Genomic DNA, 15012 nt, shown 5'->3' on the forward strand with positions numbered 1-15012 from the left:
ATTCTCTTGAGATGTCACTGGTGTAAATAGTCTTTTTAAAACCAACCAATGTGTGTACTGTGTGAGAGATGGAGCAAGTGACGTGCACACATGTATGCATTAAGTGTGGACGAACCTAACCCTGATCCTGCTAAACACCCTCAGGTCTGCCTCACTGAGGAACACCCAGAGGTGCTGCAAGACAGAGACACCCTGGAGACGCTTATTGAGTTGATTCCTTTCCCAACCAACCCTATACTTCTTGGAAAAGGGCAGCGTCCATTAACGTACAGGACCATATTTCTGTTATGCTTATAACCCTTTTCTTTGATTTTGAGCTTGAAGCACATTGTGTATTTTGATTTTCTTTATTTTTTTTATTGTTAAGCTTTTAATATGCTTCTTGTATGTGGTCCAAATTTGATCGAAATGCACCAAATCCAATGTACATGAATATGTACCCGGCAGAAGAAACTAGAGAAACTAAATAAATAAACTTATGTATAGAGCTGTGAGGTGATGAACTGATGTGACTCCTCATATTACTAGTCATGAAAAGAGACAAGCCAACAAAGTCTTTACCTTTTCAACTGATGTGGACACAGTGAGTGTTAACTGCAGGAGTAGCATCTTCCATCATTACTTAACAACATGACTCCCTTTTCTGTGAAATAGAAGTCGACGGGAGCCCAAATTGATTTGAAAAAAATATTAATTCATTAAAGAATGTCTCTATAGCAAGATGAAAAATGTGTTTAGAACACATCATTAGGGAACAACATTGTTAGGGACAAGTGGCTAGTAAAAGTTCCATAAAAATCAATAAAATATTGATTATTGTTCTGGACTGCATGAATGTCAATAGCACAGACCCTTCACATCATCTCCAGAGGAATGGATTTTTGCTATCCTTCATACTTTAATACAAAATTAGAACTCGGACGGGGAACTCTAGGGAACCTGCAGATTTCCCCGCCTCAAACGGTTAACCCCTGCTTGGAGTTTGAACATCTAATCCCCTTTGTGACATTGCGATTCCACCCTAGATAAAACAAACTGGGTGTGGGTCCCAGACTGTCAGGATGAGATGGAAAATGCATGTGCGTGTGTGTGTATGCTACGCCTGCTAAAGACAAGATGGTACAGTACACCTGGATATACTCTGTGGCCACACCTGCCACACCTGTGTGCTTGGAATGCAGTGCACGGTTCTTGTAAAGACATTAGACACACACACACACGCACACACACACACACACACACAGGCCACAGAAAAATCACCCATGCACACCATGGTCTGGACATGTGTCCTACCAAAAAGCTATTTTGCATTTTGTATAAGTTATATATATAGTTAATGTGTGTGGCCAATGCATGAAACAAATTCTGTTGCTAAAAAATGTGAAAGCCCATAGAGTAGAACTCAAGCAAAAAGAGCCAATTCCTCGCGAAGTGCGCAACGGAATTTGTGTCGCATGTAACCACTGAGTTGAAAATGTCAGTTACTGTCAGCTAACATGAAAAATGTATTAAAGTCGATTTGTAACTTCTACCAATAACATTTTGCAATTCTTCAAATATTTCGCCTGGGGCCAGATTAAAGGACACAACAATGTGAAGGTTTGTGCGAGTGCAAAATCAAATAGACTCTACAGGCATTTACATGTTTTGCAACAGAATTACCGAAAGTAACATTGGTATTGACGCAACAATTGCTGGTGTTTCTGAGATAAACAAACACATTTTTACTTGAGCGTCAGACGGTCTTAAGCACAGATTAGTCACCCAATTTTAAAAATGTATCATTTTACATGGAAATCAATGTGGTATCATGAGCAGCAATTTGCTGGCGTAAGCGCCCTGTGTAAAAATTACTATTTTCCATGACTTCACTGAACTGTCACATCCACATTGTTGCAACTAAAAGCATATGCATTAATTGCATGAATGCACCGACAACAACCCGGCGCTGAGCAGCGTTGCTGATGTGCCCGCGCTTAGAGTGCAGATAATGAAAGGTCAGCTAGGTGGTTCTAAAAGAAAATCAGCGTAAATTGATCGGGGGGTGGGGGCATATTACGGGGTACTCCACAGCCCATAACGCTGCATAATAACTACTTGCAGCAATGCAATTTTAGGTTGTTGTTTTGCCTGTGTTAATTTCCAATAGGCATATTCTCTTGCAGTTGATTTGTCTTTATTTTTTTACTCATGAAATTAGTTATATAAAAAATAATAATGATTATGTAGGAGGTTGCTTAGGAATTGATTGAGATTCTCAATCATTTCTTCACAAATGTAAAAGATTTGAATAAAGGGTCTGGAAGATGACCATTGGGCACCGTTAGGAACCTACTTTCTGGGGCTTCTGAAGAATCAATTTACATGTGTAAAAAAGAGGTCCTACTTTTTATGTGCTTAAAGTACTTCTGCTTCATCAGGTAAATTAAGGGTAATTATCCTGAAATTGAGCACCTCAGGATCTGCAACTCCTCTTCTGAGTTCTGGAGCTCGTCGGAGAGTCGCCTCCACCTCAATGATGCCTTCAGGTTAGACTGCTCCACTACCTCTTCAGGGTCCAGCTGGGAGAGAAATACATAAAAGAGGGGGCTACATTAGAGAAAATGTAAAATGATAAAGGGTGTGATAAAAACATGGGCAGAGAGGAGAGAAACTAGAGGGAATTAGTGTTTCATTGCTTTTTCGACAGATAGGAACAGCTTAAAGACAGATTAAATGCTAAAGGTAGCAAATAGTAATGGGTTTATCACAACATTACCAGTAGCTCTTATCAAGCCACCAGTTTCTCTCTGAATATCTTTCTTTCGTCGGCCTCCTTCAGTATGCAATAACAAAGCCCATGTCATAAAAGGGCCATGACTAAAAAAAAAAACAAGAGGAACATTCTTGTGTAATTCTAATTGGTGTGAGAAAGCACATTTATGAATTAAACAACTGAATTAAAATGTTCCTTACTAAGTTCACCAACACCTACGCTCATATTTTTGTTCGCACTCACAGGCCAGCTTTTTAGGACAATCTTTTGGCTTTGAGGTCAAATACACAACATTCTCAGCCTCTCTAGTTAGAATAAAAATGTAACATAAGAAATATGAGGACAAAGCTTGAGCTCAGTAAAAGGCACACAGGGTGTGGTTAATTGTGTCATTAAAGGATAGGTTTCGCTAGTTTTCAACCCAGGCCCTTTTCAAATGTCTGTTCCCATCAATGATAACTGTTCATAGCACAACCTCACCGAGGGCTTTACTATTGAGGAAAAGTACCTGTTTATCAAGGGCTTGAACGTTTGCCCCATTGGACTGCATTAAAGTTTCTCAATAGTAAGGCGGGGTTGTGCAATGACAAATTATAAATGATGACCCCGAAGCCTCGTCCTCAGATTTCTTATGTTCAAATTTGAGATCAATAGGATCTCAAAAAATACATTTGTTTAAAGTCTCAGGGGAGATAATGTCATGACCAACTGGAGGAGACGGATTCCTTAAAACCTCCCCTGTAATGAGCCTGCGGGGGTCCTTGCTTTGTACCTGTTGTGCGCGGGCCCAGATAACATCCTCCAGGTAGGTGGCGAAGCCCTCGCTGATCCACTCCTCCGTCCAGTCCCTCGCTCCGATAGCCAGGCCGAACCAGGAGTGAGCCAGCTCGTGGCAGAGCCTAGAGCCGCACAAAGACCGAGCCAGTTCACCGCCACCGGGCCCTGTGCGGCTCAACACACTCTGGGACAGGAAGACAATGTGCGGGCTGGAGAGCAGGAAGGCATGAACAAACAGAGGGATAAAGGATAAAGGGGGGGGGGGGTGAGATGAAGAACAAGGGAGGGAAAAGGTGAGAGAAGGAATGGGGGGGGGGGGGGGGTGATGGAGAGATACTGCGATGAAAGGAGAGATGTCGGTGGGATCAGAAGAAGATACGGGAGGGGGCGGGGTAGGTGAGAGGGGGAGACAACAGACAGGTAGAGAAAGAAGAAAAAAGGTCAGTGTGTGGGGGAAAAGAGGAGTAAAACAATAATCACTTAAAGCTGAAAATAACCGCATACGCTGATGCTGAAACTGAGACCAAGTGACAGAAGAGACGCTGGCTTCACCCTGAAAATACATCAAAGGGTCAGTAAGGGACTGTTCCATTCCTATTATTACAATGAGGTTTACAGCCTGAATGGCGCCATACATGACAACACCCTGTGTGTGTGTGTGTGTGTGTGTGTGTGTGTGTGTGTGTGTGTGTGTGTGTGTGTGTGTGTGTGTGTGTGTGTGTGTGTGTGTCTGTGTGTGTGTCCAAGTGTGCGCTCCTCATTCAAAGCATTGTGTTTGTGTATGAGTGTATCTTTGCGCTAATGTATTTTTAGAAAAGCCCATTCCTCCATCCCTCCCTCCCTCCTTGCGGTGCGCTTGGTCAGGACAGTTTGGTCATCAAGCGGTCTTGCCAGCCCTACCTGCCCTGTACAATCATCAAGCCGGAATTTAATGTTCCCCGGACTCAAATTACCCACCATTTAGCTATATTTAGGACCCAGGCCTTAAGTTGAAATACAACGTTCACATTGCATTAAAACTCGGCCGTAACGGGAAAAGAGACGTTAGTACGATTTCATCATAAACTTAAAATATGTTCATATTAATAAAAAAAAAGGGGGGGGGATCTGCTGGCTTTAATCTCATAGATGTAGTTTTGTTCAAGAATGTGGTTTTATGGGACCCTGACTCCTCTTAATATCATTTCCTGACATTTACAAGCCAAGCTTCATAGGCTGGTGTCTATATTTTTATGTATAAGAATGAAACCTAACCCTGTTCTTTTATAGGATTTCAATACATAGATACATTTAATGCATTGTTTTATTATGATTTGAATAGTACACAGCGGAGATATTGGCCCAGGACATGACATCAGATAAAGGCTGTGAATACCAGATTAATAAGATCTTTAAATGAAATCTGTATTTTATTTATACAAACACCAATCAGCCACAACATTAAAACCACTGACAGGTGAAGTGAATAACATTGATCATCTCCAATGGCACCTGTCAAGGGCTGGGATATATTAGGCAGCAAGTGAACAGTCAGTTCTTGAAGTTGATGTGATGGAAGCAGGAAAAATGGGCAAGTGTAAGGATCTGAGCCACTTTGACAAGGACCAAATTGTGATGGCTAGACAGAGCATCTCCAAAACGAGAGGTCTTGTGGGGTGTTCCCAGTATGCAGTGGTTAGTACCTACCAATCGTGGTCCAAGGAAGGACTTCGACTTCGCTCCCCACGTGCATATGCTGTATGTGGGGCTGTGTAGCCACAGACCGGTCAGAGTGTCCATGCTGTCCACCCCTGTCCACCACTAAAAGCTCCTAAAATGGACACGTGAGCATCAGAACTGGACCATGGAGCAATGGAAGAAGGTGGCCTGGTCTGATGAATCACGTTTTCTTCTACGTCATGTGGATGGGCGGGGTTAGGGTCCGATGCCATCGAGCATCTGTGGGATGTGCTGGAACAACAAGACCGATCCATGGGGGCCCCACCTCACAACTTCCAGGACTTAAAGGATCTGCTGCTAACGTCTTGGTGCCAGATACTACAGGACACCTTCAGAGGTCTAATGGAGTCCATGCCTCCACGGGTCAGAGCTGTTTTGGCGGCACAAAAGGGAGCTACACAATATCCATTTACATTTACATTTACATTTAGTCATTTAGCAGACGCTAAATGTCAGACGCTTTTATCCAAAGCGACTTACAAGGGAGAATAACATTCAGCTACATTGCGACAGAGATTAGTGTAACAACAACATTGGTGTAACAATAAATACTGCAAGGTGGTGCTAAGTAATTGTAGATTAGGACAGGAGGTACTCACTGAAGAGCTGGGTCTTCAGGTGCTTCTTAAGACAGAGAGGGAGGTCCCCGCTCTGGTCATTTTTGGCAGCTCGTTCCACCAACGTGGAACTACAAATGAGAATAGCCTGGATTGCCGTGGCTGTACGGCCGGCAGAGCCAGGCGACGCTCATTTGACGAGCGCAGCATCCGGGGGGCAACATGTGCTCTTACAAGAGCATTTAAGTAGGCGGGAGCATTCCCAGCAATCACTCTGTAGGCCAGCATAAGAGACTTGAACTTGATGCGGGCGGCTACAGGTAACCAGTGGAGCTCGATGAGCAGCGGAGTGACATGTGCCCTCGTTGGCTGGTTGAACACCAGTCGCGCCGCCGCATTCTGTATCATCTGAAGTGGCTTCACCGCACAGGCCGGCAAGCCTGTTAAGAGGGCGTTGCAGTAGTCGAGACGGGACATCACCAAGGTTTGTACCAGCAGTTGAGTGGCATATTGGGTCAGGTACGGCCTGACTTTTCGGATGTTGAGTAGTGCGAAGCGGCAGGACCGGGAGACGGCGGCAACATGGTCCGAGAATGTCAGTTGGTCATCAATAATGACACCAAGATTCCTTGCAGCCTTGGTAGGAACAAGAGATAGAGAGTCGATTTTAATATCAATGTTGTGATAAATACCTTGTTTGGCCGGGAAGACCAGCAGTTCCGTTTTCGCCAGATTTAGTTGAAGATGATAATCCTTCATCCATGTGGATATGTCAGCGAGACAATCCGAGATCCGCGTCGAGACAGTGGGGTCGTCGGGCGGGAAGGACAGATAGAGTTGAGTATCATCCGCATAGCAGTGATATGAAAAGCCATGTGAGCGGATGATCGGGCCCAGTGAGGTGGTGTATATGGCAAAGAGGAGGGGTCCTAGCACCGAGCCTTGGGGCACCCCTGTGGTGAGGTTGTGAGGCACAGACAGCTGGCCTCGCCATGTCACACTGAACGAGCGCCCAGTAAGGTAAGATTCGAACCAGGAAAGTGCACTGCCCGTTATGCCCATGCTTGAGAGTATGGACAGGAGTATGCTGTGATGGACACTGTCAAAAGCAGCTGATAAGTCTAGCAGAATGAGGACAGAGGATTTGGCAGCAGCTCTAGCAGTTTTTAAGGCCTCTGTCACAGACAACAGGGCTGTTTCAGTGGAGTGACCACTTTTGAAGCCAGATTGAAGTGTATCAAGAAGGTTGTTTCTTGACAGGTACTCTGTAACCTGTCTAGAGACCGCCCTCTCTAAGGTTTTGGAAAGGAATGGGAGGAGAGAGACCGGCCGATAGTTTCCTACTTGATTGGGATCGAGTGAGGGTTTTTTGAGCAGTGGTGCGACCCGAGCCGCTTTGAAAGCGGAAGGGAAAGTGCCGGAAGTTAGGGAAGAATTAATCACATGTGTGATTGCCGGGGTGATAGTCGGTGATATGGCTTGAAGGAGGTTGGATGGGATCGGATCTAGCGGACAGGTAGTAGGACGGCTACATGTTAGTAGTTTAGATACCTCACTTTCAGCGAGGGGGGTGAAACCAGGGAACGATGAGCCTAGGGCTGGAGAAGACAGGTTGTGAGTAAGTTGTTTAGTGAATTGGCTGCTGATGGCTGCCACTTTGTTAGTAATTCCTGGTTATTAGTGATGGTTTTAATGTTGTGGTTAATTAAATATCCTTATTATTTCTCACAAAACTTGTAGTTATAATGCCACACAGCTCTACCAAGCATGAGATCAGAGCATTTTGCACATACAGGTTCTGGTCAATGTGTTGGGCTTTAGTGTGAACTATGTAAGTAGCATTAGGGTTAGTGCAAGGCATTTAGTATGTGATAAGAGGTGTAGGTATTTGAGTTTCCATTTGTTTTCAAAGAGGGGTATTTAAAATGGCTAATTATTTGTAGAAAAGGGTGTTTGTGGAGATTAACTCATTTAACAACCTTTTTTCACCTTTTAGCCAATGAGAACAACTTATCAAAGTTCCAAGCCAACCAGAATCGTAGAATAAATAACAGGGCAGTTAGGACTTGCATTCCAGTCTAATTGCTAGCAAATGTTACTTTGGTAAATACTGCACTATTTAGATGATGCATTTACCTCATGCCTGTAATTATTATCTTATAAAATATCCAACATTAAGCTGTGTGTATGGTTTCCCTTCAACATTTTTCAACATTATCTATCCCTCTGTAAAGGAGGTCATTTTGATGTCTGAAGAGAGTTTGAAAAGTCCTCCACACCTTGCCAGGGTTATTTTAGTTCCCTAAAGTGGCACAGTAAGAGCGGGCTCCTACACAGCATTCTTCAAATGACAAGCTATGCAACTGAAGTTTCCCTCAAGTCACTGTTCTCTTATCAAAACCTTTTTCAAAGTCAAAAAATATCTCTTTGAGAAAAAGTGTCCACCTTGATGAAAAAAAACACACATGTAACAAAGTATACACAAGTAATATTTGCCTGATTTAAGTCCATCATGTCTGACCACACAGCCCCAGCCCCATTCCTTCGATCAGCCATCGATTCTCAGTTAGACACAGGGGCTAGCCTTTCCTTTTGGAAGTGTGAAACAACACAGGTAAGGGGGTCCAATAGCAGTGCTCTGTCAAAGTCAAGGTCAGGGCTGAAGACTTTCCTAGAGCATTCTTTGCTTGTGTCTTACGTAAAGTCTCTTGCTGTCCTGAGGGGCCTGGCTGTGTGTGTGAGAGAGGCAGGCCATTCTTAAAGAGAATTGGAGAGGGGTCAGCATGGTTCAAATGAATGGTTTCTCACTTTAACGCTCATGTAACCGCACTGGACTGTCTAGGTTGCTTTCAGACGCTTAACTATTTTGGAGCTCCACTGACCATGGACCTGACATGGGGAAAAGTGGAAGGTAAATTGTGACTCCATCTAGAATTTTAAAGTACTTGCAGCATTGCAAAGCAAAATAACACAGCAGCTGCAATATGCTTATGTTACATTTACATTACAATACAAAGACAATGGTATTGAACAACAATCAGAAATGCTCTATCCTTTGTTCAACACTTGTGAAAGAAAGAATAAAACGTGTGGTCCTAAAGCCATTAAAAATAGCTATCAGCTTTATAGTCAAGATGGTTTTACTTCACTCATTGACTGGAGTATCTTCTCCCAAAGCTACAATAAGCAGACATCTATGAACTACAACATGCTGTAAAAATAGCGTCTCTCACCAGGAGAAGATCAGTATCTCATAACACATTGGACAACAGTGGAGTTATTTCCTTGTGTCGCTATAACCCAATTATGGCAACAAGCTAAATCAATTATGCTGGCAAACAGTGGTCCCACATGTAGGCTACAAAGCATGTGCCAGACAGCTTATTTTAGAGGAAAGCAAAAAAGGATATTCGAACAATACAACTACTCTTTATTTCCCCAAAGACAGTTTTATCAGATAGAAAGCAGGCCGTGGCGCTCCAATATTTAAGAACATGTCAACATCATACAATAGGGTCTTTCTGGCGTCATTTCAGAGACAGCGTCTGAAACAAATATAATCCTGTGTTTTTACTGATTACACAAACAAAGGTTCTCGCTGGAGCAGAAGATGCTAACATTAGCTTTATGAGTTTCTTTGTAGCCTAATCTTATTCTTCCACAATTGGATAAGCAAGCCTTTGTTGTTGGTTCCAACAGTGCTTGTGTGTGTTGGTGTGTGTGTGTGTGTGTGTGTGTGTGTGTGTGTGTGTGTGTGTGTGTGTGTGTGTGTGTGTGTGTGTGTGTGTGTGTGTGTGTGTGAAAGAGACAGAGAAAACACTGACACAAAGACAGCCTTTCAGAGACGGCGCGTGCATATGCTCCTCTGAGGGAGGTGGAATCCGTCACTACAGTGACAAATAGTGTCATCCCACCATGATGGTTGTGTGTTAACAACAGCACCCTTCACACTCACTGATTCACTGACTGATATTAAGTGACGACAGGGACCTGTCAGACATAGGAACACATGCATGCATGCGCGTACCCCTCCCACACAAATGGAGCTAATCTACTTTTGACCGTTCATACAAAATGTCATCTCTATACAGCATGCGCGAAGAGAGTCGCATCCGAGATGTTCTACACCGAATCGATGGTGTCCGCATGTGGGACAACGGCACCTCGCCGGATCTGCGTGACCTTTCTCTGGGCTCTATCTCCACCGGCTCCCCCAGTTACCACACAGAATGACTGATTAAAAACCCTCCCGTGCCGTCTCACCAATCAACCTCACCATTCTGGAGTCATCCGGGGTAACTCGGCCCTGAGCTACAGAGGTGTGAGTGAGTGGAAAGATTTCAATTTGGTTGCGATAGTGTTCCGCTGCTCTATCCCTCTATCCATTATTCATCACTCCATCCTTCCATCTATCCTTCCTGGCTGTAGGCCATTTTTCCCCAGTTGGACACCTACATGCATAATGCAGCGATGGCCCAATCATAGGCCAGTAATTGACAACCCCAATCCAGGTCTTCTCCCAGCCAGGACACCACTAAAAAAAGCCCCATGAGAGAGGAACCATGAGGGAGATGATGGTGATGATGATGGTGGTGGTCAGTGTGTTAGCTGTAAGTGTGCGGATCTGTGTGTTAATAAATGACAGGGAAAGTGAAAGAGAGAGGATACAGGACACTGAAAGTAAAGTAACAGCTGGGGAAACAGGAATTTCATCAACGGTATTGGAGCAGAGAGGGGGAGAGAGAATATAATGCGGCCGGACCAGGAATGGGGAACCCGACAGATACAGAGAGATACATAGACACTGAGAGATGTAGTGGTATAGTGAAAGAGAGAGCAAGAAACAGAGCAATACATAGAGTGCATGTTGTTCTGACACCGTCACGAGTGTTTCGCTTTCCAGTGTTGAATTACTACAATGAATCATCCCTAAAAGCCAAGACATTGCATAAGCGAACAACATGGAAGCACATGCATTTATGGAAAACAGACCATGTAACCCCAAACCTAACCCGCAGACACTAAAACATACCATATTAAAGTGGAACAATACGTTCAGATGAATCAATCTATCCATGCAAAACCAATAAAACATTTACACTGTGCAACGCATTGTTCAGTGCAAACTAACTGAAATTAAATTCAAGGGAACATTTTTCCCCAAGGGTTTTGGATGGTTCAGATTCACAGAATTTTTTCAACCAAGAGTATGACTCCCAGGAAAGTCAATCAATCAAAACTTTATTATCCCCGGGAGGAACTGTGTTTTGGCTGGCAGAGGTCACATCTCAAAAACAGCTGTACACCACACATATAAAATACACATAAAACACATATAAGACGGACATATGGGCCAAAATTTAAAGATAAAAGTGTAGAAAAACAGAATTGTATCATAGCAGCTTTTGTGCGATTGGCAAAAGTCAAATTTTGGCTTTCAGTATCATTTCATATCATATTCAAGACCGAGGTTTACACTCATGCACCGCAGACGTTCAGTTCATCTCTCCGTAGGCTGACATCCTCTGCCCGGTTGTTCAGCCTCTCCTCTACACCCCCCCCCCACCCCCCCAAGGACAGAGCGTCTGCGGCCTATTTTAGACACAGGGATCTATTTGACCAAACTCTTACCACCCTGCTTTCTTTTTTAACAAGTCTGACTTCAAATGTCTGGCATTCCAGGCTGGCTGCAGATCAGCGCTCTCAGCTCCCAGACAGAGAGAGCCCCACGGGGCCAAGCCAAATGCCACACCATGTAGGGCCTGATCACATGCATGGGGGCCAGGCCGAGGGACCCCAGGAGAGCGACCACACCCACATTCTGTATGCCGAATGGCATCAGAGACCAAAAATAAATAGCAGAAAAGATATGAGGAGGTGATCACAATCAGGGAGGTGGTGGTAGGGGGGTTTGCATGTCTTGTGTTAAAGGTGAGGCTCCTCTCTCATCTCAGTGTTGATTTTTTTGGCATGGGCACATTGAAAATAACTCTTTCAAGTTGATACTGGAGCTTTTGAAGTGGTTGTAATAGCCTAACCTTGTACATAATAAATCAACCAAACCGCCACACACATCTACATACACACTCTGGTATGAATATGTGATTATGACAAATTGAGGCAGGTTTGTTAAATGCTGATGGGATCCATATGGCCATTGGAAAAAGCGGAAAGGAGCGAAGCGGGTTGTGTAGAACAGAAACCAAAGCTGTCATAAAAAAAACATAGTTGAAATCCCTGGGGCCCCCAATAATCCCTCATTAATCCATCATATCAAAATGTGATAATATAATATAGCAATATGTGACAAGCTAGTATGTGATGATCTATTGTTTATTTGAAATGAGAAGGAATGAGAAGGTTTATCTTATACTAATTTAAACTTACCGTCTGGACCTAATATCATGACTTTGTTTAGTGTGCACTTCAGATACTACAAAAGATACATTTTGCAGTTAAAGTAGAAATCTCAAAAGATTTCGGTTTCTTTGTTTTTGGCGGAACTTATTGCAAAAAGCGGTAATTGCAGGTGTGTAGCGGGGTGAATGCATGTGAATGTGGCATGGCGGGAAAGTCACCGCAGACACCCGGTTCTTAATACTCAGAATACCGCAAATGCAATCACCAATGTGTTACCTCATTCCGTGACAGTGACTTAACAGACATTAATTTCAATGAAAATCTTCGAGATTGGCACTTTAAGAAGGATGCTTAATTTTAGCCATCCTCTTGGGGGAAATTCTGGTGTTGCAGCAGCCAAGGTAAACAAAGGTCAGAAATGAAGAGGACCCCAGCGACGAAACGCACGCACACACACGCATACACATCCGTACACGCATACTTTCATCAGAACTACTTTGGACCATTATCAGCTTAGAAGTGATAGCAGATGTTTGATATGTCCTCTGTGTTAACAGTGAAACAGCCCTCTCTCCAATCTGTTCCTACTACAGTACAGTCACGTCCACACACAGGGGCCAAAACCTGATGTCATGCCTGAGGAATTTCCATATTTGTGTGTGCACTTGTAAATGTGTCAATGTGTGTATGTGTTTTTCGTCATTGATGTTGCAGCATTCAAAACGAATGAAAGATGCAAAGAGGACAAACACAATGTCCCGTTGGAGAAAAGTGAAATCTAAATGAACTAAGAGTAAAGACTGCTGGAGACATGAGGACATCAACACAGACAACATGTGGAAATAAAGTGTACATACAAACAAACATACACATAAAGGAAAACATAATATTACATGTGTCCAGTCATGTGAAATATGCTTACACACAGTCCCCCAGTCTCTATCTATAATAACATACAAGTTTTTAGTCAGCTGGCCCTGAAAAACATGTGCTAGTCGGGAAGAGGTGTCAACATGAAATTTACGTGACATAATCCACATTCTTGTCTGAGTACAGCTATTTGCATGCAAATCCCATCAGTCATCAATGTAGTATAAACGACCCTATTGGTTAGCTACACTGCCTCAGTGTAAAAGGCAAGTCAGATCTATTTCACAGGATCATAATTTGAGATTTCCACCCCCCCTTTAGGGTAATAAATAGACTCATTCCTTAGTTACATAATGTGAGGAAAGCGAGACAGAGAGGAGATGAAAAGTGAGATTGTTAATCATTGCAGGGCTATATATGAAGTTTGACAGACAGAGAGGAGCGATTGGGTTGAAATTTGCCAAGGGGAAAAAAAAGGAAAGAAAAAGGAAAGAAAAAGGAATGGATGATGGGTGCCACCTGACTAACTACTCCCCAGAAGGAAATTTTATCAAAAAGTATCTGGGGGTGAGGGAAATTCTATGGTTTAAAAAGAGTTAAATATTCATTCCAATGGCGCAGGCTACTCCCATATCAACAATGCCAAATCAAGCATTGAAAGAATGCATAAACATCTTTCCCTCAAGCGAGATAGAACAGAATTCTACAACTCATTTTGCCCAAGTAATTTAATAAGCAACAGCAGTACTATCAGATTGTTGAACAACAGGTGCCTAAAGCCAGAGCCAATGCATGAATGAAATGTAGAATGTTTTTTTCTTTTCCGTATTGGTGCGTGGGGGGGTTAACAATAGTCAAGTTTTTTTTAAATAGCCCTTAATCACATTCCAATCCCAAATGGTTTCACAAGCTTCACATTTCACAAAGAAACCAACAGCATCCCCAAACCCTAACCTTCAACCAATGCAGATGTTTATCTGATGATTGGGATTGAAATCCCTTTTACAATACCTGAGTTTCTTCAAATTGTACTTGATTGTGATCTAAAGTATAACATTAGACCAAAGATAATTTAATCAATTCATCTAAAATAACAAAATAAACAAACATATCCCACTTGTTAAGTTGAAACTCCAAAACATAATTTTTTTAGACTACAATGTTGTTTAACGCGATAGAAAAATATCTTAATTTCATGACAACAGGATAAGAATGAAAAATGATCAACAATAATGTTACATTATAACCCAGCTCAACCAGCTTCTGTGTAAAACTACCAGTACTGGTACACCAGCTTCAGCTCAGCCCTCTCCCCAGGCTAAAAGCCAGCCCAGAATTCAGAAGCATTACCACCAAACATTTCACAGCACTTTGTTTCAAATGTCTCATTTTGGCCAGTTCAGCTCAGAGGTCCCATGGACATTAAGCCGTCTGGCTTTGCGCAGACAAATGAAATTACCCTCAGCCTTGGCCTCCAGCTTCTACAACCACACACACACACGCACACACACACACACACGCACACAGAAAATGAAACAGGCTCGCAAGTGTTCGCACAAACACACAGACAAAAAAAAGAAAGAAAAAAGAGAGCAGCAGTGTCCGCTGTACCGTACAATGGATCCATCCATCACACCATGGAATGGGTCCTCTGGACTCATCCATTAGTCAATAGCATGGGTGTGTAGTGACGTCCTAGCCTCTAATCCAGAATTATGGCACAGTGTGTCTGTGTTACTGTTAAATTCAGCACCATATGCCAGCTGCTGCCAGCAGGCACACATTAAAAGGCAATTCGAAACCAGACACAATCATTTACCAGCCAGTATTTACAGTAGGACAATACATATCAAATGGAAAATACAGAATTCGGTGACAGCTGATAATCGTTTTGAATGGTGCCAACACACACACGTTGAAAAAAATAAATAAAAAAAGAATCCCAAATAAATAAACAAACACACACAACATCTC

At 42.9% G+C, this 15012-nt stretch overlaps 1 protein-coding gene across 1 annotated transcript in view; it reads right to left on the minus strand.

The window, feature by feature from the left end:
* The window catches only part of aopep (aminopeptidase O (putative)), a gene marked incomplete at its 5' end in the record, with an annotated part of 82246 nt that overhangs the window by 53354 nt on the left and 13880 nt on the right, over window positions 1-15012 (minus strand). The window contains 2 exons of the mRNA XM_080004194.1: window positions 2455-2561; window positions 3528-3741. Of these exons, the coding sequence (XP_079860320.1) occupies window positions 2455-2561; window positions 3528-3741 (321 nt within the window). The remainder of the gene's footprint in view (window positions 1-2454; window positions 2562-3527; window positions 3742-15012) is intronic.

This window comes from Zeus faber, assembly GCF_960531495.2.
Source record: "Zeus faber genome assembly, chromosome: 7".
Taxonomy (NCBI): domain Eukaryota; kingdom Metazoa; phylum Chordata; class Actinopteri; order Zeiformes; family Zeidae; genus Zeus; species Zeus faber.